At 35.8% G+C, this 27,599-nt stretch overlaps 7 protein-coding genes across 7 annotated transcripts; 4 read left to right on the forward strand and 3 right to left on the reverse strand.

Annotated features, from left to right (window-relative positions):
* Window positions 1–83: 83 nt before the first annotated feature.
* On the forward strand, window positions 84–173 carry CBG27976 (the record flags this gene model as incomplete). Its single annotated transcript, XM_045240278.1, has 1 exon — window positions 84–173. One exon carries the CDS (start codon window positions 84–86, stop codon window positions 171–173), a length of 90 nt encoding a protein of 29 aa, XP_045099708.1.
* Window positions 174–692: 519 nt separating this feature from the next.
* On the reverse strand, window positions 693–4,005 carry CBG15474 (the record flags this gene model as incomplete). The annotated part of the gene is made up of 5 exons (XM_045240279.1): window positions 693–920; window positions 1,102–1,208; window positions 1,252–1,488; window positions 3,704–3,834; window positions 3,887–4,005. The coding sequence occupies 5 exons, from the start codon at window positions 4,003–4,005 to the stop codon at window positions 693–695; spliced, it is 822 nt and encodes a 273-aa protein (XP_045095729.1).
* Window positions 4,006–7,737: 3,732 nt separating this feature from the next.
* Cbr-ubc-21 lies at window positions 7,738–10,711 on the reverse strand (the record flags this gene model as incomplete). Its single annotated transcript, XM_045240280.1, has 6 exons — window positions 7,738–7,809; window positions 7,872–7,976; window positions 9,368–9,494; window positions 9,545–9,627; window positions 9,673–9,768; window positions 10,592–10,711. 6 exons carry the CDS (start codon window positions 10,709–10,711, stop codon window positions 7,738–7,740), a joined length of 603 nt encoding a protein of 200 aa, XP_045095730.1.
* Window positions 10,712–11,382: 671 nt separating this feature from the next.
* Cbr-ubc-22 lies at window positions 11,383–13,503 on the forward strand (the record flags this gene model as incomplete). The annotated part of the gene is made up of 6 exons (XM_002645348.1): window positions 11,383–11,487; window positions 12,725–12,820; window positions 12,867–12,943; window positions 12,989–13,067; window positions 13,116–13,223; window positions 13,366–13,503. The coding sequence occupies 6 exons, from the start codon at window positions 11,383–11,385 to the stop codon at window positions 13,501–13,503; spliced, it is 603 nt and encodes a 200-aa protein (XP_002645394.1).
* Window positions 13,504–22,322: 8,819 nt separating this feature from the next.
* CBG15471 lies at window positions 22,323–23,554 on the forward strand (the record flags this gene model as incomplete). Its single annotated transcript, XM_002645347.1, has 3 exons — window positions 22,323–22,547; window positions 23,144–23,273; window positions 23,487–23,554. 3 exons carry the CDS (start codon window positions 22,323–22,325, stop codon window positions 23,552–23,554), a joined length of 423 nt encoding a protein of 140 aa, XP_002645393.1.
* A 244-nt stretch (window positions 23,555–23,798) lies between these two features.
* CBG27977 lies at window positions 23,799–24,157 on the reverse strand (the record flags this gene model as incomplete). The annotated part of the gene is made up of 2 exons (XM_045240281.1): window positions 23,799–23,813; window positions 23,915–24,157. The coding sequence occupies 2 exons, from the start codon at window positions 24,155–24,157 to the stop codon at window positions 23,799–23,801; spliced, it is 258 nt and encodes an 85-aa protein (XP_045099709.1).
* Window positions 24,158–25,108: 951 nt separating this feature from the next.
* CBG27978 lies at window positions 25,109–25,875 on the forward strand (the record flags this gene model as incomplete). Its single annotated transcript, XM_045240282.1, has 4 exons — window positions 25,109–25,218; window positions 25,383–25,557; window positions 25,605–25,740; window positions 25,787–25,875. 4 exons carry the CDS (start codon window positions 25,109–25,111, stop codon window positions 25,873–25,875), a joined length of 510 nt encoding a protein of 169 aa, XP_045099710.1.
* Window positions 25,876–27,599: the final 1,724 nt, after the last annotated feature.

Here is a 27,599-nt window from a genome sequence, read left to right on the forward strand (position 1 = left end):
GAAGTCGTAAATCAAGTTGACTTCTTTGATTACGGAAAACGAAAAATAATGAGCAGATGTTTTGTCCAAAGAGGTCAAATAAGATGCAACAAATAATAATTTTGCGAAAAACTCACAAATCACGGGAACCTGTGAAAGAAACATTGAAGGAACAGATGAGGCAAAAAAGGTGATTTGGGCACAAAACATAAAATGGGCTATTTTTGAAATTGAAAAAAAAGATTTCTAGTAATGGAAAATGTTTCGATTGGCTCGATTGTTTCTCAATAACGTGACAATAAAAAATTTCCGAAACCTTGAAATATTTTTCAAACAAATCCGTTGTGTTCTAAGGGAACCAGAGCCAAGCGTTCTCGTTGACTAATCTGCCGGGAAGCCGATTTCAATTCCATTAGCATTTAAAGAAATTCGCAAAGACTAAAGATCGTTTTTTTTATAATTATGACGCCATGCAAAAAATGGATTAGTGGTTGTTCGCAAGAAATTCAATTTTAGGTATACGGTAGATTTTATTCTGAAGCACTGAAAAATAATATTTGAGAAAAAAGTTATTCAGATTGAGAGGGAGAAAAATAGGGTCACAGGAATGATACAAATAATTGCGTTACCAAAATAATGAGATCAGATGTACGGTGGGCTTAGAAACATGAACTGATATACATCGGACAGAATGATTATACATTAAAAAATATTTATTGAAGTTCGATTCCCTGGTAATAGCTCGGCGCTTGCATCCATCCTAGTTGTCGAGATGACGAAGCAGAAGATGGCGAAGATTGTTGATGTTGATTGGCCGCAATCTTGGCGAGCTGTCTGCCCAATTTCCTTTCAAATGTGTACCGTTTAACATCGTCAAGAAGATGGCGAATTTTGAGATAGTCGAAATCAATAGTAAAAATTCTTTGGTACTTGATTACGGCCTGAAGAATTAAAAACTGAATTTGGAGTAATAAAAAAGGTTGAAAGCTACATTCTCTAAATGCAAGACGGATAAAGCGTGAATCATATAGGTGTGTTGATCTTCCATGACCTTTTGACAAACATCACAGACTCTCTAGAATATTGTATGGTTATATTTTCCAAATACTAATAATTACCAACCGGAGAAAAGTATTCAGAGAGAAGGATGTGTAGAAGTTGTCTCTCATCTGGATCCAAGTTTCCGTACTCTATCAGAATGCGTCTTGCAACGTCAACGATAGACGACACTAAAACACTTAATCAATCAGACATCACTTTTTGAAATCTTACATGGAAGAATTTGATCATCAGTTACAGATGGATCACGAGTTCCAGTTACAAATGGACACCTAGTGGAGGTGCTCAGATTGCTGAGAAAACTGGATAGGTTGAATGTGCGGAAGTTGATAGGTTCGTATCTGTACAGGGCTGGATTTGGAATGATTTCTGGCAGTGTCCATTTTCCAATAAACTGTGACAGACGTTTTGGGAAACAATCATCGCGGCCGAATAATTTTCTGAGATCTTCTGAAAATTAAGACAATCAGTAAAATTTGTAGAGACTTTTAACAAAATTTATTTTTTCATTATGTCTATATTTTTTAAATTACATAACCAGTCAATAAGATAAAACGTATTTCAAGTAAAACATACTTTTCACATGATTTTCGTAAAAATTTTTACTTATATTTTATGGGTTTTTTGACAATTTAGATCATTTTCAAGAGTTTGGAGCTCGACTGTCAAGTTTCCAATCACTTTTAAAATTTGGGATGGTCTAAAACAGAACTATTGTCGGATTAAAAAAACTGGGACCTGAAAATCTCGGAGACGCCGCTCGTGTCGATTTACTAGGAAGCGGGGCGAAAACGCAATATGCGCGCGGTCGAATTTGCAACCTGCCGCACACCGATAATTTTACTGCTTTTTTCTACACATTTTATGTAATAAAATGGTTTCAAAGCAGAATTTCGAATAAAAGTATATCAATATGTAAAAAATTGTAGGGTACATTCAACAGTGAACATGAATGAACACTTGGGCGGGTCTCACAGACATCCACCGAGCACAATCCCCGCTCAAACTCTGGTAATCGGTTTCTAACCAGTTTCGGGAAATTTTTCAAAGAGGCCGTATGCAAGAAAATGGAAAACCGTTTTCCGATGTTTGGAAAATGATTTTCTGACAGTGTGAAAATATTTATTTTGATTTAAAAATGGATTCGGGGCTAAAAAATGACTAAAAATGCATGTAATCACTGTAAAAATTCTTGTCAGACTTTCAGAAAATCATTGGTTTTCCACTTTCTTGCATATGGCCTCAGATTCGGGTAACGCAATTTTCCAGCCAGATTCGAGTAAAATTCAAACCAAATTCGGAATTTTTTTCATTTTCTGACCAGATCCGACCGAGAAAGCTAATTTTTCAACCTGGTTCGGACAATTTTCTAACCAGATCTAGCCATTTATGCTCCGGAATTTTCCTGAATCTGGTTAGAAACCGATTACCAGAGAAAACACCCAGCGACAATAAAGCCACCAGACACTCAACAACCGAATAGAAACGCTCCCACCGTGAGCTTGAATCGACAAGGTAAAACAACAATCGATTCTTCTGAAGTCAATAATTATAATTGTTATGCACCAATTAAAAATTGATTTATTGAGAAACACATTGATCACACCATAAAGATTATAAAATACATTTTTAAAAGGTTGTAATCCTCGCCCTCTTCCCCTGACTCGTCCTCCATTCCGAAGTCGTCACATCCAATGTCGGCACGCGACATTCCTGGCTTGATGCTCGAAAAGAATTCGGAACCCGTCATGAACACCAGCTCCACCGGGACTCAAAGTGAGCCGGCTCACACTGATGCTCACGACGTGTTTCACGAGATTCCATCGCAGTTCTGGTCTTATGACGTCTCTGGGAGCGATGTTGACTTCGATGATGACGAGGACGATCCAATGGCTGACTGAAAAAAATAACATTTTCTTTGAACCGATTTATCAAAGCATACCTGTGACATCCTTTTACTTCCGTTTTTGAATAAATTATCTGAATTTAATTATGAACCCCCAAAAACCCCCGGAAACAACAATTCTTACTAAAATATCAGAAGAAGAGAAGCGATTATGAAGAACAATTATAAACACAAAATTCAAACATGGGATGATTTGAAAACGGTTTTTTTCCGTTTAAGAAAACTTTAAAACTTCGAATTCTGCTTTGAAACCATTTTATTACATAAAATGTGTAAAAAAAGCAGTAAAATTATCGGTGTGCGGCAGGTTGCAAATTCAACCGCGCGCATATTGCGTTTTCGCCCCGCCCCCTCGTAAATCGACACGAGCGGCGTCTCCGAGATTTTCAGGTCCCAGTTTTTTTAATCCGAAAATAGATTCAAAACTAAGGATTCATGCGAATTTTCTTAAATTTTTAGATTTTCAGTTATTTGCCTTTTTATGAAAAAAAATTTCTTTTGACCAGTTTTTGTATAGAAAACGTGCAAAAACAGATGTCTTTCAGAAATAGGAAAATTGCTGAAAACTAGAAATTTTCTATAACTATGTGAAAGCAAAGATTTTAATCTAGGTCCTCAAAAACTCAAATTGATCGGAAACTTTACAGCCAAGTTCCAGACTCTCGAAAATGCCGAAAATGAACAATATGTTCTTGTGTATCTCATTGCCGGATACCGTATATGCACACTTCGAAGAAAATGAAGAAAAAAAAGACTTACCAACAGATCCAAACCACTCCAGTAGGCCAACAGAGCTTTTCCTGGTGCATTCGATAATTTGAATTCGACTTGGGTGATGCAATTTTCCGACGGCATCAAATCTTTTCATCGCTTCAACATCATATGGCCCACTGAAAAACAGGAAAATAATCCAATTTTAATACAGAACATAATTCAACTCACTATGTACATCCATTGCCATGCCACAAAAAGTAGATAACCTGACAGTCTAGAACCTGAAGAGGCATACGTTTTGTTCGGTAGAAATTGACTCTCCTCATTATTCTTCTGAGCAATCCCATACTCTGGATAAAATGTGCTCACAATGAAAAAACGTGAAGTGGATGTTTCTATGGAGACCACCCTTTAGATGCGCGTACTCTAATCTCAACAACTTACTCCAAACACTGGCATTTTGATCTCCCTTGTGACGGAGTGTTTTGGAGGAAGCTAGGGATTGCCAAGTTGAAAGCGCAGAAATGAATTGTCAGTTCTACTATCTGAAATGGGTCGACATTGTTAAAATGAAATAGAGGAACGGGATTTAAAATAAGCGAACCAAATTAAAAATATCGTTTCATTTTAGGAAACCAAACAAATACCGCTAACACTCTAATGGCCTTACGGTTCTTGCGCTTTAAGCTCAATTATCTCGATTTCTATGAGAGATAACAAATATCTATAAACTAAACAAATATTCGTGATATTATGACAAACATTTTATCAGTTAACAAATTTTTGATATCTAATATGGAAATTGAGATAATAGAGCTCAAAGTGCAAGTATAAGGTGGCCTTTTATCAAAGCCAATATGAAAAGCGAGATAAGTTCAATAAGAATGAGAATAAAATTCAGTGATAAAAAAGGTAAATTAAGTTATTTATAAAACAAATCACAAAGATTTAGTTCATGAAAAATCCAACTTATCGAATGTCTCCAATGTTTTCAAATTTTAGCCAATATGTGTATTTCCTGTAAGAAATATCAAAAAGTAAGCAATCTTCACTTTTGTAGTTAACATCTTTTTCGTGCAAATTAATCCGAACGAGATTTCCCGCTTGAAATCGAACAAGTGCCAATTCATCCAAAAATAACACTGCCTTCAGAGTAATGACATTTTCAAATGATTTTTCTCATTTGGATGAGTTCATACAACTACAAAATTGAAGCCCTAGCTTGATTGAATAGAACTAGAAAATTTCATGCTCATTGAGCAAAGGCTACTGAATTTTTAGACAACTAAAGTTTGCGTTTTCTCACTGAAAAAAAGGTGTAATTGAAAATTTTCTGGTATTGAACGGGGAAAACCGCAGACACAGAAAAGAAATATCTCTGAATTTGATCTAAAAGGTAAGTTGGTAGAATTCTGTTGAAAGACGAAAAGAGAACATCAAGCATGGATGAGGACGAGAAAACGAGATGATAAATGCCGTAGATAGGCTGCATCGTTCTCTCAAGGACAGAATGCAAGCGACACGATTCGTTTTTTTCCGATGCCCACTTCTTTTATCTCGGAGTGTTGGCGCTGGCCGATGGTAGGCAGAAAGAAAACAAAACTCGTTTTTTTATTGAGATGAGAAATTTACAGCGGCAAAGAATGACACGAACTGAGACGGTCCGAAAAGAATTTATGTTCTATTTCTTTCATTTTTCCTTGGCAACGTGAAAATCGAAAAATAAGATGAAGAATTTTAGGAGAGAAGAGGGAACAAAGTACAGTTTTTTGGCTCCTGCAGAAAGAAGCTTACGCTTTCTGGAATCAGGGGATTTTCTTCTGGTCTTTCGATATGAATATTAAAAATAATTGCTTTTCTGTTGCTATTTAAACATTTGGATGAAATACTATACTTACAGAAATTTTGTTTCTACAATAAAATCCGGGAAAAATTCTATTCTTGAAATATACCGTAGCTACAAAACATCTAACGAGCGAGTATCGAACCTAGAATACTTCAAAGAAAAAAGTTCATATTTTGAGATGCACAATATCCATTGAAATCCTAGAAATAGTCGATTCTCTATTAATAATGAAGACTGAAGCAGCTACAGTAACACAAAATAAAAATTGATGTCTGCTCTAGACACCACCAGCCAGGCATACCGAATCATTGAACGGAAAAATGACAAACAGAGGTTTTTAGATAACGATGTTGTCGTTAATCCAGTTTTACTTATGGCCGTCAATCATTGTCTCATTAATACTCGAATTAGTCCCATCATTGTGAACATAACGACGTCACATGAAGAATGTTTCTAATCAAAAACGATAAATAGAACAGGTGTTCCTAGCTTTTGATAACTAGCTGGCAGTTTTTAGATCTTCACCGAAAATTTTGAAATTTTTTTGAATTACTGAAAATGGCTCAACAAATCTCTCTCTCTCTCTCTCTCTCTCTCTCTCTCTCTTTCTCTCTCTCTCTTTCTCTCTCTTTCTCTCTCTCTCTTTCTCTCTCTTTCTCGGTGTACCTGACATACTTTTACAAAAATTCTAGAATTGACCAGAAAAAATTATATACAAGAATAGAAAAAAATTCGATGCCATCCATATTCGCATTCTCGAATGAAGGATTTGGAAGCAATCTAAGGAAACGAGAAAAATGAATTGAAAAAACGAAAATGAATTCGAATGCCCGAATCGAAGGAAGACGACGGATTGTGACGTAGGGTGAGCAACAGATAGATTTATTATATCCTCATTTCGTTTCTCTTTCTCTTATAGGATAAACTGTGACACAGATAAAATAATGGCTAAACGGGAGATCATCTGAACTAAAATATTTCTAGTACATACAGTTGTCATAGGCAGTTGACAGACGTCAGACAATAATCGCTTAATTTCGGGGGTAATGTGAAACTAAAGAGTTCAGATGCTGAGTTTTGAATTCGATTAGCTAAGTGTTCTGTTATTCATCTCATCCATCTGACATTGGAATGTTTTCCTACTAGAAAAATACTGAAGAGTTGTCGAGGGGAGGCAGATTTTTTATAGATATTAAAAATGACACCGTAAACATTAATAGTTTGACCCCAAACCGTTAACTTTGAGCTTATATGTCTTATTTTCTGTGGAAGATATCGAAAAGTGGTCAACTGACAAAATGTTTATCATAATATCAAAAGTATTCTGTTTGTTAACCACTTTTTGATATCTTTCACAAGAACCAAGGTAAATCAAATCAAAGTTAAAAGTCAAGGTGGTCATTCTATACAGTTTTACGGTAACTCTGACTGTTCAAAAAATATAGTGAACTTTGTTTAATGAAACTTTCAGGTATTCTAAATAAATGAACAGCTTCATTTGTAGTTCAATTTTCTCGTAGAAATTCATTCGAATGAGATATACCGCTTTAAATCGAACAAATGTCAAACTTTTCATAAATCGGACTGAGTTCAGAGTTGTGAGACTTTGAGCCAATTTATTTGGTTTTGATGATTTTTCACAGAAAATAGCTCATTCTATATTCTGACAGAATTTTGATTTTCGGAAATTCAGAAATGCCATCTTTCAATTTTTTCAATACTAAACTTACATCGTCCCAGATTTGTGATAATCCTTTTCATACCTCCGAATGTCGGTATACACTATTTCTTATGGAGTAAGAATGGATTAGATCATTTTTTTTTCATTTCATATAAATCGCAGACCACATTTTAGGGCATTCGACGTATTATCGAAACAGCAGCCAAAATCAAGAAATCAGGCAATTGAATATATCGGAGAGACGGAAATTTATGAGACAGTCGGAACATGTTAAAAGAACAGTCCAAGAAAAATGAGATGGGATGGAGAAAAACCGCAAGACAAGAAGAAAATACTGGCAATTTGAGAGATTGGACCAGACAATGGGGGTGATAGAAAAGAAGATAGAAAGGTGGTGGAGTAAAAATGATTTTGTTGGTTTTGTAGAAAATGAGAAATCGGTTGCAAAATGAAAATTGTGTTTCTCTCAAAAAAGAAAGTCAACGGAGAAGATAGTTGCATATTTTTGTTCCAGTTTTCATCGTGTGAAGTAGTTTTGTATTTACACAAAAATTATCCGAAGGCGTACTGGACGGCTTTTTCGAGTTTCCAGTTGTTGCAGCTGAGAACACCGATGGCTTCGCCCTGAAAAAGTAATTGTAGTGTTCTGGTACCAGGGTTTTTGAATGTGTGTATTGGATAGTTACCTCTCGAATACCCATCTCAACGAGACGGTTGACCTTTTTCTGAAAGTCCTTGTCGACCTCTCTCTTTGAGTCCGCGAAGACCGATGTCCAGTAGGTAGCAGTAGCCTAAAATTTTTCAGAATGAACAAGATGTTTATCCGAATCATAACTGTTGCATTCTACGCATACCTTCATAAGTTTGTTATTTTTATCTTCCTTTTTAATACTCAGTTGTGGTCTACCTTGTCAGGAGAGCAAGACATTTGTTTCTTTTTTTTAAATTGATATTTTGGTAAGAGCCCCTCAGATTTTAGGACTGAGCAGCCTTCTTTTTACTCACTCGACACTTGCTCTATTCCCTCAGTCGATATTCATACCCTGTGCTATTCAGATTACTCTCATATTCGACTTCTTATCACTGGCGACTCTTCTCATTTGCGTGTCCATATTACCGACTACAATATGCCAGACCCCAAAGACACAAAAAACCGTAAACGCTCTAATAGATGACCACCCAAACTGCCAACTTTCAGGACACTTAACTCGGTTCTTGTGAAAGATATGAATATGCAGTCAACATAGAAAATGTTTATTTTAATATTGTTAATATTTTTTAGTTGACCACTTTTTTATATCCTTTAGAGGAACCGAGTTTTTTGGGGTCAAAGTTGGCAGTTTGGGTCGTTTTCTATTAGAGTGTTTACGGTAACTAATATGAGACACATGTTGATTATAACGATAATTCCGAAAATTCAATAAATTCCGAATTTCCAAAAAATGCGAAATTCCAGATTCATTCCTAAAATTCAGATTATAAACAAATTGGAACATTCCAAAAGTCGAAAATTTCGATTTTCAAAAGATCGGAACATTCAGAATGTTCCAGACTCCATAAATTTCCATTCAGCACACTGCTCACTGCAAACCCTACCAGGAGCAGTTATTCACCAGTTACAGTGAATAATTCATTTGTTTTGCCGATTTATGACTTTTCAGTTTTGTACTATTTTTTCACGTTCTCAACGGTCCCAATTTTTTTTATACATTTTTTTCCGATTGTGAGCTAGCTCCTCGTAATTTCGTAAATGAATTACAATTTTTCTTCGGTAAAACATACTTATGCTTCTATTTTTTTTGGCTCTTATTCTGTACACTTAATGCCCAAATAAATGTACCAAGAGCGATTTGCTACCAGACCAAAGAAAAAGGCGTTCCGCCCATCTGGCAATGGCATCTTTGGCCAACGCGTATCCTTAGTAGCCACATCCTCTCCGCGTCTAGTCAAACCAGTTTTACTCTCAACGCTTCACAAGGCGAGCCTGAGTCCGTGGTAAAATCTCTCATTTTCATTCATCTATATCCCACGCTTCTTTTTCGTATCAGTATGTATGATAAGATTTAACAATGTCTGCACTGACACCATTTTCCTCTCTCCTTCACCAAGCTTAGCTCACTACTTTCTCTTCAGTCTCATCTTTTTCTCAGTTAGCATTGATAATTATATCCAGCCGCCTTACCTTAAACATTGGGTAGTTGCTGATGTATTGCTTGGCCACGACAGCGTCTTGCGGATCCGATGGCTCCGGAGCACACATCATCGCTTGAATCGAGAGAAGCACAGTTCGCAGAGTAAGACTAGCAGCCCTATAATTATTGTTTTAGCTACAAATCTACACAAAACGTTTTCTCCTTACCATTTGTCTTTGAGAATATCTAGACAAATTGCGCCAGTTTGAGAGCTAACGTTTGGGTGCCAGACGCGTGTGACGAATTTCACCTAGAATTAATAATTTTCCTCTCAAACTCAGCTGATCGTTTTCACCTTTGGTGGCTCAAACGGATACTGGTCCGGAATCGACATATGCACCTCGAACATTCCATCCGCATACGGAGTGTCGTCAGGGCCTTTGATGAGACCCTAGAAAATTTTTGTTTGAACTTTGTGACAGTAGGAAATGTGTAACAATTGGTGTCTAAGAAGTGGATCTTTTGCCGTCTAAACCTCCTTTCTCTAACCATATCCTTGCGTTTTGCAAAAAACATCATTGCAAATATTTTCTCTTTTCTAAAATTTACTCATCTTAATTTTTGCTTTTAATTCCAAAAAATTTTGATTTTCTGTCAATTTTTTGTGCTTTGGAACAGAACCATTAACCATAAAGGAATTTGCCGCTCATGGATAACGTCGAAAAGCCATTTTCATTCTTTCATAACCTTTACGGCACACGGCGGTGAACACATGTACACGGATTTGCATTTAGATTTAACGTTTCCTTTTTTTTGCGTCGCCATCGCGTCGTTTTTGAATTCGCTGAGTAGCGACTCAGGTTAACGCTGATGAAAAGGATACTACACTCCGTCACACATGCGCTATTCGCACGGTGTCAACGGTACCATGCGGTATGGCTCAATTGCCGTGTATAAATGTTTTTACCTCCATGATGGTCCGATTGCCACCTATTCCGACCCCTGGCTCCAACCCAAATATATACACGTCTACTCCAACGCATTAGACAGTCTGCGTCTCCTCTCTCTCGCTCTATAGTCGTGGATCATTAAAAGACACCTGTCTGCGCACCCCGCCACCCCAGCCCCGACAGTCTACACCACACACACCAAGTATTATTGATTTTTATTCTTCCTGTTTGCCGTCAACTTTTTTGTTCGCCGTTCAGTGTTTTGCGGTTTTGTCAAAGCTAATAATTGCTCTTTCTCTTTGCTTTTCTTCTCCATATGCTCACCTTAATGTCCGTAATGTTGTTATCGGTCATTTCCACATGAATACCGGCTTCGGTGATGTCCGATGCTTGAGCCACTTCCTTGCACTCGCGCGTGACCCGTGTCATGGCTATGTTCGACATTTTTGCCCTGCAAAAAAAAAGATGGAGTCAAACAAAAGCGGATGTGCTCTAAATCTCATTATTCTATGAAAAGAGATAGAAACACGTCATTTGGAGAAAGATAAAGAACACGCGAACCCGTTTAACGGATGGGGCGAGTGCCACACATGAAAAGAAGGCTCATTTGCATTGGCGCGACTAAAACTGCGATGTAGGGGCGGAGAGTGTGGTTGTCCCAGCACAGACACACACACGCGCACTCAAACGCGCACACTATTTTTTAGATGCCCGTTTTCTTGCAGTCCTCTTTTTATTTTTCGCTCCCTCTTTGTCATTCCAACCGCCGAATTCAAGTTCAGCTCTCACACGACACATAGACGACACCAAGAATTTGAAAAAAAAGAGTTGGGATGGCGGGGTGGGAGAGGATTGGAAGGGGTTTGTGGGAAAGACGGAAAAGAAGGAGAATGGCAAGAAAAGGAAGAACATGAAGGAAAAAAGATGAGAAAAGGAAAAGTGCTATTTATCATCTTCCCCTGTCTCTCTTATGTATTCTACTTCAACTATGTTTTGTTACCTAGCTAATTCACTTGCACTTTTACATGTACTCTTCTTATTATACATTTTCCCTTTCAGAAGTGTTATATATTCTGCCGTTTTCAGATTTCACATAACTCATCACTTGAAGAGAAATGGCCAACGCCGACAATTCAATGGCTGAATTTATCACTGATCTCGAGCTGGCCAGCCAGATGTATGGTATTGAAGTTGTCAATGAGGATGAGAAACAAGTCAAGGTTAGTGTTTGCGCTATGTAAATCTGGGAGTATGATGACAGCAGATGTAAAATTCACAGAGATTGTGATATCACAGAGTTAGGTGAGCAATCATACATAGCTACAGTCTAAGAGAATTGTATTACTGTAGTCACTGTTACATTCTTCATTTTTGTTTCTTCTTTCCGGATTTCTCTGATTTGTATAGCGAAAATTCAGGAATTCTATATACCGTAAAACCTGTAATTCATGACATTCTAACTTTTAGCTTTGAGCCAGTTTATCTGGATTCCTGTCAAAGGTATAAAACTGTTGCCAACTGATATATTGCCCATCATACTACTACAAACATTTTATCAGTTGTCACATTTTTCATAGATTAAACAGGTACCGAGATAAATCAGCTCAAACTCGACATTGTCGGGGCCTTTTATTACATGTTTTTCTGCAGCCTAAGCAGTTTTCAATACAGTCCACTTAAAAAAAGCATATTTAACAAGATCTTTAGTCTTTAGGACTTTTGTTTGTTTTGAAAAGGCCATGGTTTGAAATACTGAGAACAAATGAGGGCAAGATGTGCGAACTACCGTTTTATCGCGTTCTTCTATCTTTCTGGTACGCGTTTCGTTTTTTGGAGTTTTTAAAAACTTTCTTTCTCGGTATGAGAAACGATAACGGTTTAGAAAAACATTTCTAGAGATCTTTCATTACCCCAGAGAAGATTATCACCATATTTAAATTTTAGCATTTTAAAGCATACTTGAAATATCAGGGCTTGGTACGTGACTCCTCGGCCCGGTCCGGCTGGTTTGCTACATTGAATTTTTTTTCGAATTCCTGAAAATTTTTGTGAAAATGTCTTTCAATGGCACTCTTATCTTGGAAAAATTTGACAGAAGAAACTAATTTTTTTTGAAAAAGTAGCATTTTTTGACAACCCGACTGGACCTTGAAACTTACAAGTATGTTTAGAACTCTCTTCTGTTCAGAACATTATTGTTGCTCGTTGTAAGCATCACATCTTAAGCCTGTTGATCCTCAGAACTTCAATATTTTCCTCTTCAGTAACCTCAAAAAAAAATTATAAATTCATAATTTTCATTTTTAACTATGTTTCACATGTGGCTTTGAGAATTCGAATCGTCTAATTTGAATGGGTATTTATAATTTATATGGTTTTGCTTTCTCTAGTTAAACTCTACATAAAACCAAAATGACTCAAGAGACAAATTGTGGTCCATATCGTTATGATTTTCAGATCCACGTAGCTGGAATCGAGTCAACCCCATATGCAGGCGGGATCTATGAAGTTGTCTTCAATTTCCCAGTCAACTACCCAGAAGGCATTCCGCACGTAAGTTTTTAGTGTCTTTATGTTTCTCACATTTGTGAAATTGCAGGTCACATTCAAAACCCCCATCTGGAACAGCGCGGTGGACCCCAAAAGCCAAAATGTTCATTTTCTCGGATCTGAGACGTAATTTTTAACAAAGTCTACATATTAATAAACGGAAGATTTCAGATGGAACCTCATCACGGCTATCGCATACGTTGAGGACTTGATCCTTAAAACCAAGGTGGACGAATTCTCCACGTACTTTGTGAGTGACAATTTTCGATTTTATAATTGTACCGATTCAAATTTACAGAGAGTGGCTCGATTCTGGGCCTGTCAGTTTGCCGGAGCGCCAAAGTCACCGGAGGATATCCAACTAAAAAGCGTCGTCGATCAGCTCGTCGATATGGGATTCCCCGTGGTTGGTGGATTTTAATGTTCACAAAAGTTCTTAAACAGAATTGAGCTTTAGACGAACTATAGCACATCTCCGTTATTCCACAGAATTGGAAGATTATGCTTAAACTTTGTGAGAACAGTTCAATAAAAATATTTTCTTCCAGCACGCCGCTATCATTGCACTCTCCAACTCTGAATGGAACGCGGAGCATGCGTCGGAAGAACTGCTCAGAGGAGAATCTGGAGTCGAAGCTGGAAACGACAGAGAAGAAGCCGACCCAACCAGCCCAGACGAACACTAGAGAATTCTCGTTTTCCAACTTATTTTCTCATCCCGTTTTGATTCGTTCTCTACTTCACATGTGAATCCTGCCAAAACAAGTTCATTCAATTGTTTTTTTTTTGCTTTTCGGTGCAAAGTTCTCTTATCTCCCCAAATTCCTCTGTTAATATCTCACTTTCTCCAGGCTTTTTAGATCGATATTTCCCGTTGTTCTATGTTTGAAATTGACCTAAATAAACTTATTGTAATTTTCAAATGAATGTATTGTAGATTTAAGATTTAAACGTTCCTCTAGTTTTTTCGAAAATTAATAACGGAATCTTATCAAAATAGACTTTGGCAAGAATTGTCATCTAGAGAGGTGAAGTACTACTTTTCTTCAGTATACTCTGCAATTTTCAGACAAATAAGAAAACTCTTTAATTCTTTCGCAAGAGGTTCAAATTTAGCTATTGTTTACTGAAAATGTCAGAGGGTGATACCGTTAACAATCTGAGAAAATGAAATCCAAACTGTTACTTTTGGGCTCGTGGACGTTTCAGAACCCGACAGTTCAGAACCCGACAGTTCAGAACCCGACGTTTCAGAACCCGACGTTTCAGAACTTTTCTGCATTTTTGTATAGGGGTTTTTGCGCACCAGATGAGCATTGCTCACTTCAATTTTGTGTTTATCTGCTTTTTTGTTTATTCTCATCTACCGTACTCCAAACAATGTTAGTTTCACACTGGGAATCTCTCAAAAAATCGAAAAAGTTGAACTTTTAAAAAACGATGTCATTAATAAAATTATTCAAAATGAGACTTCTATTCGCCGGAAAAATTATTGCGTACTTTCTAGACATCGTTCTTGTAAAGTTCAATTTTTTCGATTTTTTGAGAGATACCCAGTGTGAACCTATCATTATTTGGAGTACGGTAGATGAGAATGAATAAAAAACAGAAAAACACAAAATTGAAGTGAGCAATGCTCATTTGGTGCGCAAAAACCACTATACAAAAATGCAGAAAAATTCTGAAACATAATGTCATGAAACAAACGTCGGGTTGTGAACTGTCGGGTTCTGAAACGTCGTGGTTCCGAAACGCCGGGTTCTGAAACGTCCAGGAGCCTACTTTTGAGCTCATATATCTCATTTCCTGTAAAATATATCAAGAAGTGATCAACAGACAAAACTTTTCCGATATCATAATGAAAATTTTGTCAGTTGACAACTTTTCTTCATCTTTCGCAGGGAATGAGATATATCAGCTTAAAGTTAAGTAAACAGAAGTAAATACAGTGCATGTAGAAAATCATCATGTTTTGACATGCTCAGTAAGAAATAGCCAACATTGAACTTCTTAAAAAGTAGTTCAAAATTTTTCGAGTTGTGTGAAATTTTTTTTACTAGACAAAAAAATATCTTCATTTTTGTAGTTGACGACTTTTCTGTGAGAATTAAGCAAAACGAAATGAGCAGTTTTTAAGTGTCAAAACTCTCATTCCGAGCGAATTTTAGAATTTTAGGTAACGAACAACATATCTCACCAGAATGGTGAAAAAGTTGTCAATTTTTAAAATAAAGAGCTAGTTTTGTTTAGTGTGCTTCTTAATTTTCAGACAAATCTAAAACTGCTGTAGCACTTTTGTAAGAGCTCAAAGTTGACTGTCCTTATAAGAAAAAACATCGTGTAAACTGGTTTTAGAAAGGGTCCCGTGGAACAAACTTTAAACTTTTGAAAAGTAAACGATTAGGCTTTTTATTAAAAGGCGATTCGCCCACCCGTACCCGTTTAGGTAAATTACCGTAGTAATCAAAAAATTTGCCGTGGGGACAACCTAGCAAGGGAACCTTTTAAGTGAAGGTAGGAGTCAGCAGAAACCACATACATACAGTACCGTGCAATAAGATATACAATTCGTGTTTTTCAACTGTAACTTTCTTCAAAATAGAGCTGAAGCGTCAAACTTTTTTGTGAAATATAACAAGTCTCCCAAGAAAAATGAAACAAAAACACTCTCAACTTGAAAAATAAATGAAAAAATTTTAGTGGAAAAATGCACTTTTTGAAAAACTTCAGATTTTTGGGTCATTTTTTAAAAAATCTGGGAAAAATAGAAAACGGTGCTGAATGTGACATATAACATTTTGAACATTATAAAAGAGACTTTGACCAACTTTTAAGCAAATCATATATCATCGAAGTACAATTCCGTGTATGGAACGGCTGCTCGAAGTGTCAACTAGAGGTTTCCGGCTTCTGGGCTTTTCCAACTATCGTTGTCCAATTTCAAATTGTCATTGTTTGGTTTTTATATGTTTTTATTATTTTTCAGATGTTTTTCTACAATATATTCTTATTAATCATTCAAAAGATGATTCTTTCAGCTCCAAAAAATGATTTTATAAATTGGGAGGCAAGCAAAAACAAGTATGAGGGTTACTTTTATTCATCGTGTCATAGTCGGCTGCTGGAATTCGATACTTTTTTCAATAGATCGCTTGCGCGATCTGTTTTGTATTGGGGTTCACGTAATTTCATCCCTGTGTTGGCTCACATGGAATGACTCCCAAGTGTTGCCCTCGAAAAAAATCGAGACTTATATGGTTGGATAGACCATAAAAAGTTATTTTAGATTCCGAACGGAATAGTTGGTAAAAATTTTTTTTTTTGGGAGTTATGGTCCAAAAAGTACCAAAAAATGCCTAAATTTTCAAAAAATCATAACTTTGTCAGTTCATGTCCGTTTGTTGAAATTTGAAAAACAGTAGATAGACAATTAATTGAACATTTGAGAACTAAAATTTTAATTTTTTTCCTGTTGATTGGATTATTGATTTTTTGAAAAAATCAAAAAATTTTTCAATATCTCAAAAATCCTAGGTTAACTTTTTTTTCATTATGACTATCAAATTCAGCACATTTTATTTACTATAGAAACATATCGATACCCCGGGGGAAATCATGCTCACACAAGTTATGCCGAAAAATATCGATTTTTGGTACTTGGCTTCTTTGAATTCGTTGTTCTCGGCGGCCGGTATGATGAGGGGCATACTTGTTTTTGTGATTTTTGCTTGCTTATGGTTTGCCTAGAGTGTTTGAAATAGAATTCTGCAACATACAACGTCAATTTTTCAAATGCCGTACCATTTCTTAAAAATGGCGTTAACAGTTTTTCGATTTTTTTTTCGTTCTCAAGTTCAAAAACAAAAGGTGTCCCATCATCAGTGAATATTTTTATTTTTAGGGCCTAATTAAAAATTCTGTTCAAGCCGTTGATAAGATTTTGTCATTTTAATCATGTTTAAACAAAAGTTTAGCTGTTTCCATCAAGTTTATCTATAGATGTGCCTTGTCACATGTCACACTTCACCAAAAAAAGGGGTCAGGCTCGGAAAACCGTAAATATTTTTGATTCTAGGACCAAAATCAAAATTCTGTTCAAGCCGTTAATAAGATTATGTTCTTCTGATTATGATGAAAAATAAGTTTGGCAGTTTCTATCAAGTTTAACTATAGATGTGCCCTGTCACATGTCAAAATTTTGTTTTTTTCAAGATGATGATTTTAAGAAATGGTACGGCATTTGAAAAATTGACGTTGTATGTCGCAGAATTCTATTTCAAACACTTGAGGCTAACGATACGCAAGTAAAAATCACAAAAACAAGTATGCCCCTCATCATACCGGCCGCCGAGAACAACGAATTCAAAGAAGCCAAGTACCAAAAATCGATATATTTCGGCATAACTTGTGTGAGCATGATTTCCCCCGGGTATTGATATGTTTCTATAGTAAATCAAATGTGCTTAATTTGATAGTCATAATGAAAAAAAAAGTTAACCTATGATTTTTGAGATATTGAAAATTTTTTTGATTTTTTCAAAAAATCAATAATCCAATCAACAGGAAAAAAATTAAAATTTCAGTTCTCAAATGTTCAATTAATTGTCTATCTACTGTTTTTCAAATTTCAACAAACGGACAGAAACTGACAAAGTTATGATTTTTTGAAAATTTAGGCATTTTTTGGTACTTTTTGGACCATAACTCCCAAAAAAAAATTTTTACCAACTATCCTGTTTGGAATCTAAAATAACTTTTTATGGTCTATCCAACCATATAAGTCTCGATTTTTTTCGAGGGTAACACTTGGGAGTCATTCCATGTCAGATAAATAATTTGACCTTGAAAAAAAGAGAATCTTATGTTAGTCATACTCAAACAATAGCAACAACTTCTTCATACAAATTAATCGTTGAAAATTGATGAATGGAACACTCTGGAAATGAAACTGGACCAGTGTTCTGTTATATCATTAATTTACTAAATGAAATCACTTTTGAAATCAGTTCTATCGTCTCCATGGGCTTTCCGCATCACAAAATTATGTTTTATAGGGTTTAACGGTACTGTATTATTGATATCTATTGAAAAAAGTATCAAATTCCAGCAGCCGACTCTGACACGATAAATAAAAGTAACCCTCATACTTGTTTTTGCTTGCCTCTCAATTTATAAAATCATCTTTTGAATGATTAATAAGAATATATTGTAGAAAAACATCTGAAAAATAATAAAAACATATAAAAAACCAAACATTGACAATTTGAAATTGGACAACGATAGTTGGAAAAGCCCAGAAGCCGGAAACCTCTAGTTGACACTTCGAGCAGCCGTTCCATACACGGAATTGTACTTCGATGATGCATGATTTGCTTAAAAGTTGGTCAAAGTCTCTTTTATAATGTTCAAAATGTTATATGTCACATTCAGCACCGTTTTCTATTTCTCCCAGATTTTTTAAAAAATGACCCAAAAATCCGAAGTTTTTCAAAAAGTGCATTTGTCCACTAAAATTTTTTCTTTATTTTTCAAGTTGAGAGTGTTTTTGTTTCATTTTTCTTGGGAGACTTGTTATATTTCACAAAAAAGTTTGACGCTTCAGCTCTATTTTGAAGAAATTTACAGTTGAAAACACGAATTGTATATCTTATTGCACGGTACTGTAGATCGAAAGAATATGGTCAAAATCCTATGAATCCGTTTTCAAAGGCTGCTTACGAGACCTTTGAACTGCTGAAATTTCAGATTCAGTACCAAAAAATCCCATTTTCAGTGTAAAATCGGCAATTTTCAAATTTAATTTTCTCCACTCCTAGGAGGTTTTAGGACTTGAAACTTAGTGTATTATACTTGAAATTATGAAATTAGGAATTAAATTAATGTGGAATTTCATATTTCAGACATTTTCTAAAAAAATTGTCAAAACTCGGAAACTTGCTCTCACCGAAAATATAGGAAAATTTTCAAACATCCCAAAACTTTTCCGAAAATAGATTTTTTCAGAAAATGTCTGAAATATGTAATTTCACATAATTTCAAGTATAATACAATAAGTTTCAAGTCCAAAAGCCTCCTAGGAGTGCAGGAAATTAGATTTGAAAATTGCCGATTTTACAGTGAAAAGAGATTTTTCGGCACTGAAGCTTAAATTTCAGCACTTCAAAGGTCTCGTAAGCAGACTTCGAAAACGGATTGATATAGGTTTTCTACCATGTTCTTTCGATCTATGTAGGTGGTTTCTGCTGACTCCTACCTTCACTCAAAAGGTTCCCTTGTAAGTCTCGGGCGGGAGGCGGGGGTCCGCTATTTTATGCACTCAAATGCAAACCCTACAAACGACTTTGTGTTGGTCGACATTGCCCTTTGCTCGCTGTCAGAGAGTGTCAATTCAAAAATTGGGAATACCATCGTTTCATGGCGATCATTTAAATTTGAACCTTTAATTTCAATATTTTTTCGAATGTTCCAGCCTGCTTTTTTTAACAAGGATTTTCGAAATTCAGAAAATGTACTTGGTGGCATCTCTAGGATGGTTGGGAAAAATTAGGGTTTCCTGGTCAGGAGAACTACATGAATAATTGACAAGTTATTTCAAAAACTGAAGATGAATGCGGAGGCTCTATGTGAAATATTCTAATATCCGGATTATCTCAATGTGAAAAAAAAATAGCCAATATAAATAATCAAACTTCCGAATGAATATGTATAATTCATTTGATCTTGATCGGAGCGTTTTTATATGATGAAAAACTAATCATTTTTTAGTATTTATTCATTTTTTTTCTTTGGTGAGAATTTATATTTAGTTCTTTCTCTTCTCGTATTCCTCGTTTTCCTATGACCAGTTGCTATTTCAAACGGGAGTTATTGGTAATTAGGTATTTGCTTAGAGAGAGGGGACGCAGGGGTCACTTGACCCGTTCGGAGGGGTCATTATTGTCTTTCTCGGCAAACTCCTGCCAGGTTATGAGTACGTCTTTCCTTTTCTATTTTTTTTCGGTTTTTCATTATGTGTGAGAAGTGTTTCCAATCGCATAATCCGCTTACGTGCAGTTTCAGTTTGATAAATCTGTCAAAAATTTCGAAAAAATTTTCCTACTCTTTCATTTACGAATTTTTATTTTTTTTTTTGAAGTTGAAGTTTTTTTCAGTCTCTTCGGTTTTTTTGTTTAATTTTTTGAGCATCACCACAATAGTGATCTTTTTCTGTCATTGCGTTGTAGAAAAACCAATTGCCTATTCAAATGTACCTTTGTCGACCTTCAATAACCTCTGTCCCTCCCCTACCATCCGTTTACCCATCTTTTGACTCTCCTCGCTCTCCACACTATTTCAATTGCGCGGCAATCTAGTTTCATTTGAATTTAGGAGGGTTGACGGTCTGTGGTATGTTTTTTTTCTTTTTTTGGGATACCTGTTGTCTTTTTTTACTGGATTTTTGAAAACTTTTTTTGGAAATATATATTTATTCTTTTTTTCTTTTGATCCCTTAGTTTTTTGATTCCTTCTTATTCTTTCAGTTAACGGTAACACTAAACGAATATGAACAATTCCTTGAGATGTTTTTTTTTTCTTTTTACATCGTCTTCTAGCGGAATCGGTAATTGTCGTAATTCTTCTTAACCCGGTTTGCTTTGCGATTTTATTACCAATCATTCATCGCGGAAAAATTAATGGGTCCAAATAGGGAGATTTTTGTGGAAAAACGCAAAAATGATCAACTGACACTCCCTTATCAGTTTTACACTTGCCCGTGAACCAATTCTTCTTTATGCTATTCGATTTTCTTCTCCTCCTTTTGCTTCTCAATTTCAATCCATCTATCCGTCAACCTCTCCCACTTCTCCACCTTCTCTTCTCGCCTCTTCTGTTGTCATCCATCTTATCTGCTCTCGTAGGTGGCAGTTGACGGGGGATATGGGCTTATGTTCAACTTTCTGCTATAGTCTTTTCTCACCTTGACTAGTGAGAAACCGAGGCATTGTTCGAAAATTTGTGATAAGGTGGTGGCAAGTTCTGATATTTAAAGTGAGACTCTGACCAATAAATTGTATTGCATGAATGTTTTTAAGCGTTATCTATTTTTCTAAAATTATTGTGATTATTGTGAGGGACGAGTATGTGAAGTGCGAAATCTAGGCCACGTCAGCTTTGCGCTCTCTTTCTCAGACAATTTTTCCAGATTTTGTTTCACGTTTATCGCAAACAAAAAAAATAAATAAAACACCAGTCGGCCACTTGAAAAAAATGCTGTCAGGCCCCGTTCAATAAGTTTCTTACTGCAAATCTTCAGTTTCTCACTGCAAAATCCTTTCTGGGCATCTTTAATTGTTATTTTTAAACTGCATTTTTCGGGAATTTTGGTTTTTTTTCGAATTTGTTTTTTTTTGTTTTTTTTATTATTGGCCAAAGTCCCAACTTCTAAAATCTAGGAAAAAAACGCTCAAACACAAACTCTCATGCTATCTTAATTTCCAATCTAACATCATAGGACTTCTATTGTTCCAATCAGTTTTTGATTATCCATAAATTCATCTTGTTATCTTATCTCGAAGGTGGGATGAGCGACGACAAAACATTTTCCGATTCAGGCTGATGGATATCTAATCTAATAGTTGGTACTGTTTTTTGAGCCACAGCAATCGAGCCGAATCATTTTTTGTCGGGCCATTATCCTATACGTCATCAATCTTCAAAGAGGAAGGGATTATTGCGCGAGGCGGAATTTCTTTTCTTTTTGTGATCCATATAATTGGTGCAAGAGCGGCAGCGGAAAGAAGAACTATTAAGACCACAAAAATTCGGTTTTCTCGAACTTTCTCTAATGTTTGTACGTGCGTTCTATTTCTTCTTTCTTATCAGTAATGTTTATCAACGTTTACCTGAACCCGTACGTTTGTAGTGTACACCAGTAGTCTCTGATGTTTACAGAAACAAAAACACCTCGTGACTTGCATTGGAAAACTTAAAGTTACTCTTATTTTTCTCAAATAATCACCTTGAGAAGAAGCAATGTAGATTTTTGGATGACCTTCTTATCTTCTTCAGTATAGCAGAGTCGTTCATCTTCGTTTCCATAAATCAAACATGGAATTATTCTCCCATTCCCCCCACGATATCTTATCTTCAGATCTTTATACTTCACGTATTCTTCTTTTCTTCTTTTTCTCCTCCTTCCCCCTCCTACCCCCAAACGATTTTATCTATTCGCATAAGTAGCAGTTGGCGGATTGTGGTTCGGTGACAAGTCACATTTTCTTTCGAGAATAGCTTCCCGATTGTATTTTTTGTATTTTAATGTAATCTGGTAAAATAGGTGGAAAAAAAATAATGCCTCAGTTTTTTTTTTTGAAACTTGAGTTTTTTCTCTGCTCCTCCTTCTATCTTCAGGAAGTGAGTTATATATTAAATCTCTTCTCAGATATCTTTCATTTGTTGTGCTTTCCGCTTTTTCTACTGTAGTCAGAGAGTTGATTCTTATCAAAAGTATATTTACAGGTCAAAAATGCCATATTCTCCATTCGAAGAGCTTTCTGATTGTACACTTTATGGCCTCTTCAAGCTTGCTATCGAAAAAAGAACAAATGCGATCAACAACCGATGTCAAAACCTTCACTACCGCACAACCAACACCAAGTTCACGATTAGTCTTCAGAAGATTCTGAGACAACACCGGGACTACCTCATCAGACGACGTCGGTTGCTTCCCGTGGACCCATCGGAGACTCAGGTCAGAGATTAGAAATATCTGAAACTTGATTTCGAATGGATCTTGAGTAGTGAAAAAGCAGTACGATAATACAATTCAGATTCAGTATAACGTGCTTGTTGGATCTAACCCTTAATAGATAATAGATAGTAGCATATAGAATCACTTTTTTAGCAAATGTTCTTCAGATTTGAATTAGGAAGGAATTCTTCAAAAAATACAACTAGTAGAGGCAAAAATATACTGTAACTAATCTTTTTCCCACTAGAAACCTAGATTTGGATCAGAAATTACTACTTTATGTTGTAGGAAGACACAAAGATGCACAGTATTTTTTTTCTAATTTCAATGCGCGTTGTCGCCAAATATTCAAGGGTGAGCGACGCTTAGGTATGTCAGGAAAATTTGTAAGGCGTATTTAAAGGAGCATGTATCTTCACAGCTCTTTTCTGCCTATAGAATTTTTCTACAACATTTATCGATTTTGAGCTGGTTTGTTTTGCAAATATCCGACAAATCGCCAAATAAAATCAAATAGTTTTGTTATAAAATACGGAAAATCCAACGCCTTTTTTATAGAATGAATCTAAAAAATCCCGAAACGCAGAAAATTCCAGGCTACTAATGCGACTACCTCAGAAGAACCTGCTTCCAAGCGTCTCAGAATTTTCGTTGAACAGCAGTCTGCTCCAACCACTTCTTCTGTTGGGTCATCTTCTGTTGAATCAACTGCAGCTCCAGTAGAAGGTGATTGTTTAACTCAAAAAATCTTTTAAAGTACTCTAAACCCGATATTTGCAGCTCTCAGAAGACCATACCGCATCCCTAACATCTTGAAACGCTCCCATGCCAAGAGAAGTCAAACTCCAGCTAGACTATGAAAGAAGAAGGCGTGTTTAGCCAGTGAAAGGTGAGATTCGCATTTTCAATATTCTCGGTATCTGACATTTCCTTTTTCAGACCCAGCTCAACACGTATCAACCCCGGGTTACTGTACAATTCTTGTCAAAAACGCATTTCCTAATTGATTTTTTTGTATCTCACTTGTCTTTTTCGAAAAAAGAAAACTTCTCATATAACTTCTCAGTTTCTCCATAATCTTGTCACAATAAAACCTTGTGTTCGAAAAATTTTATTGTGAGAGTGACGACTAAAAGATAAATTAATGAGGAAAAGTTATTTAACCAAGATGTCGACTGAAGACAACTAGAAGAACCGACAAGAAACATGTGTTACGAAGACTGTCCAGGGTTTCAAACAACTCAAGATGGCTCAGTTTGAATTCTCCTGAAATTTAGCAATAGTTATAAGTCGATATTTACCTCAAGTATCTCAAACGTCAGTTATCAATATTGCTCCGCCAGCTAGATAAATAAGAGTTCACTCACTTGAAGTTTTGGTCTTTTTGGAACTGGTTCACTTTCACTGACATCATCCTCTTCTTCATTCACCTCGCCAAACTCGTTAGGATCCATATTTTCAGCCATTTCGACTCTATACTCCTCCAAAACTCTTGCAAAGTTAATGTTGATAGCAATAAGGCGAAGATTGTCAAATGCTTCGATGAGTTCGTCGAGTTTCACATGAGATGACTGAATGAGCCGCACCAAGGTTTGATGGGATTGATTCATCTGGAGAAATGATGTTGAGGAAAGAAGTAGAATAGAGATAAATAATTGAAGAAAAGTCATATTTGTTTCTAAAGTGTTGATCCGATAAAAAGAAGGATAAACTGTATAACATGTAATCGAAGGGGTTTTCTAATTTCCAACTTTGAGTTAAATTTTCTCGGTGCCTGTCAAAGATATGAAAATGTTGTCAACCGATGAATTTTTTTTCATGATATCATAAACATTTTACCAGTTGACACATTTTGGATATCTTTCATGGGAATCGAGATGATTGAGCTCAAATTTAGTAGTACTGGAGCCCTTCTATTTCCAGGTTTACGGTATTGATAATAGCACTGCTTACTAGGAAAAATTAGTGATTAGGAAAACGGGAAAATTTTCAATTTATTCAAACAATTATAACTCATTTCTTAACATATGGCTTCAGATTTTCAAACGGAAAAATAGTTAAACGTCCAAAATAGAAAACATTGAGTGTAAAAGCCAAAAAAGGGACAATCTGGAAGTGTATAAATTTGCAATTCAATTCATCTGCGACTTTGCATCGTTTTTGTTTCTGATTAGTTGTTTCAAATAATGAAAAATGAAGGTTGGAGCTACTACGGAAATGTCTTAATGTCGTAAAATTCTAGTGAAAAGGGACAAATCGGATTTTTAGAAATTAATGTAAGTCGCTCACACCTTTTACAAATTTTTGTAACTACTTATGGAATTCATTCAAATGAAAACTTTGAAAAATTCTGAGTTGGACCCCAGGGATGCTGTATTTTCAGTTCTACAGAATCCCATCCTCATAAAATCTCGATCATAAAATGATGCGAGACCCCGAGTGTGTTGATTTTCCGTTTTTTGATAATCGAATTATAGCTTGGGAACGGGGAGACGGAAAAAGCTGAGTTGGAAGTTATTTTCTTCCCCCTAGCTTTTTCTGTAAAACTTGTAGACATTTTCATGTGGTTCAACGGGAGACAGTCCCGTTTCCTGGAAACGGAGTCCGGAATCGCAGTCATGCTGGAGAACTACGACATCTACAACAGCTACAAGCCAATTCGGCAACAGTTGTGCGGAAACAGAGTCTCCGCGATGGATCCATCTCCCGTTTTCAAGATATATGGCTTGAACAACAATGAACATTATTAATTGAGTTTACGGTTTGATAACATCATCGACTGTATGAAGTATGGTTGTTATGCTGAGTTTTGCAACATATTTAGATATTTTTCAGACCACCAAACTCAAATTTTGATCCTAATCGTGAATTCAATGACAGATTGTTCAAAGAAAGGAACTATATCATCTATCATCCAAAGGGTATTCGTACTGGAAAGGAATGGGCAAAGAGTAAAGTGAGATTTCATATCCGCATCACTTCTAACCCAAGGCTGTTGGATAGTCTAACTGTGAGTTTTGATCTTGAATATAACGTGTTACACAAATTCTTTTTCAGTCACTTCTAAATGCCAAAACTGTTTACTGCACTACTCTTCTGATTAATCAGATGAGAAAGGACAATAACGGTGTAATCCAGACGGTTTTCTCCACTGAGTTCTGCTTCGAGTGTTTGCGGTTTCAAACTCAATTCGGTATCAAAACCATTAACCTAATAATCAATAATTGATGACTTTACAGAAAAAGTACCATTGGTCTTGGATGAAATAACATTGGAGAGCGACTCAGGCGACAATGAGAGCGGAGAAGGGACTAGTTCTAGCGGATAACAAATAAGTATCAATAGTTGATTTCGTCACGGGGGTCTTTCAAGAATATTACCGTAAAACCTGTATTAGAAGAGCCGGTCTTTCTATTGTTCAGTGATATCTCCAAGAGGCCCGTCTATTACAAAGTAAAACAGAGACGTTTGGAACAATGTTCCGAAAATTATGAACATTCTGATTTCTATCAACTTTCACCAGTTTTTGGCGTTATTGTGATATGAAAATAGAATTTTTTAAAACTTGAATTTTGCAAAATTCCGAAATTTCAAAATCGGAATATTCCGAGAAAATTTCAAAAAGGCTATTCTGAACATGCCTGTATTAGAGTCATTTCTATTTCTTCAGTCAGTTTTTTCCAAAATTTCCATTAAAAAACGATGAACTTTCGTTCAAAATATAAAAAAATTGGCAATTTCACTGAAATTGAGCATGTTTTTGAGCAGAGAAAAGTTTTTTCAAAAATTTTCTATGTAATTTTCAAACTTTCGAAACAGTTAATACTGAAAGCGTTCCGAAATTTTTGATTTTGAACAACAGATTTTGAAGTAGGACCTTCTGTTTATCCAAGCGCCTCTCGAAGGCCCTTCTATTGAAGGGACCTTCTAATACAGATTTTACGGTAATTAATTTTCAATTGAATACTCATTTTATAAGGTCTTACTGATAAAACATTGAAAAAAAAATGATAAAGAAGATATTATTGCACATCTCTGAAACGTGACTGAGGAGAGCTGACTTCTATAATAGTCTTTTTCGAGGACTTCAATTGGCTGCTCTTTTCTCTTGAAACGGGATAATCTTCTCTCCTTTATCCGCTACTTTGTCTTGCTTATCCTCTATCTATTGCTTTCTCAAAGTGAAATAAGGAGAGTGCAAGAAACTCCTCCTCATGCACATTATTTTTTTCTGAATAGATGTTCTCATCACAATCCAGAGGCTATTTTTGCAGGCAATTAATCTGTTTCTTGACAATGACGATGCACATGATACATGGAGGGTTTCTTTGGAATTGAAAAAAGTTCCTTGAAATTTTAATAATTTTTTAGGTTTTTTTTTCTTTTTTGACTTCCTGATAGGTTCTGAAATAAAACTGTCATCCATTTTATTGTCAAATTATTTTTATGATCTTCAGAAGACTGTTCTAAAATCACGAGACGAGGACGGAAATCAGTTAATCACTGGAGAAAGCAATAATCATTAAAGTGATGACTGGCAAATTCCTGTTTCCAGGCAACTGTTTTCACAAAAATTTGATTCAAGAAGGTTCATATTTGGAATAAAATTCCTACCGGAATATTACCGAAAAATGTATTTGAGTTACAAATTTCTGGACTACGGTATGTCAAAGGCGCACTCAAAAAATTTGCTGGCAGGTCTCGAACGGAGTTACTTTTCATATTTTTTACGCTTTCGAGATTTTCTTTTATTTTCATCAGTTTTGGGAAAATTCCAAAATTCTCCGAAACCGAAATCCCAAAATTTTCAAATTTCAAATATAAATTTTCGAAATCAGAATATTCCGAAACGAAATTCGAAATTTCGATTTTTAAAACAGGAATTATCCGAGAAATTTCTGAAAATTCCGAAAATGCCATTCCGAACATCCTTGGTAGTAAATCGTGACTAGAAATCGGTACCTAATGAGGGGAAGGATGCTCACGCACCTATAAGAAGCAAAAATAGTAATGGCGACACACATTTTCAGCACATTCCCTTTAGAAAAAGAA

Source organism: Caenorhabditis briggsae (assembly GCF_000004555.2).
Source record: "Caenorhabditis briggsae complete genome, chrX, whole genome shotgun sequence".
Classification (NCBI taxonomy): Eukaryota; Metazoa; Nematoda; class Chromadorea; order Rhabditida; family Rhabditidae; genus Caenorhabditis; species Caenorhabditis briggsae.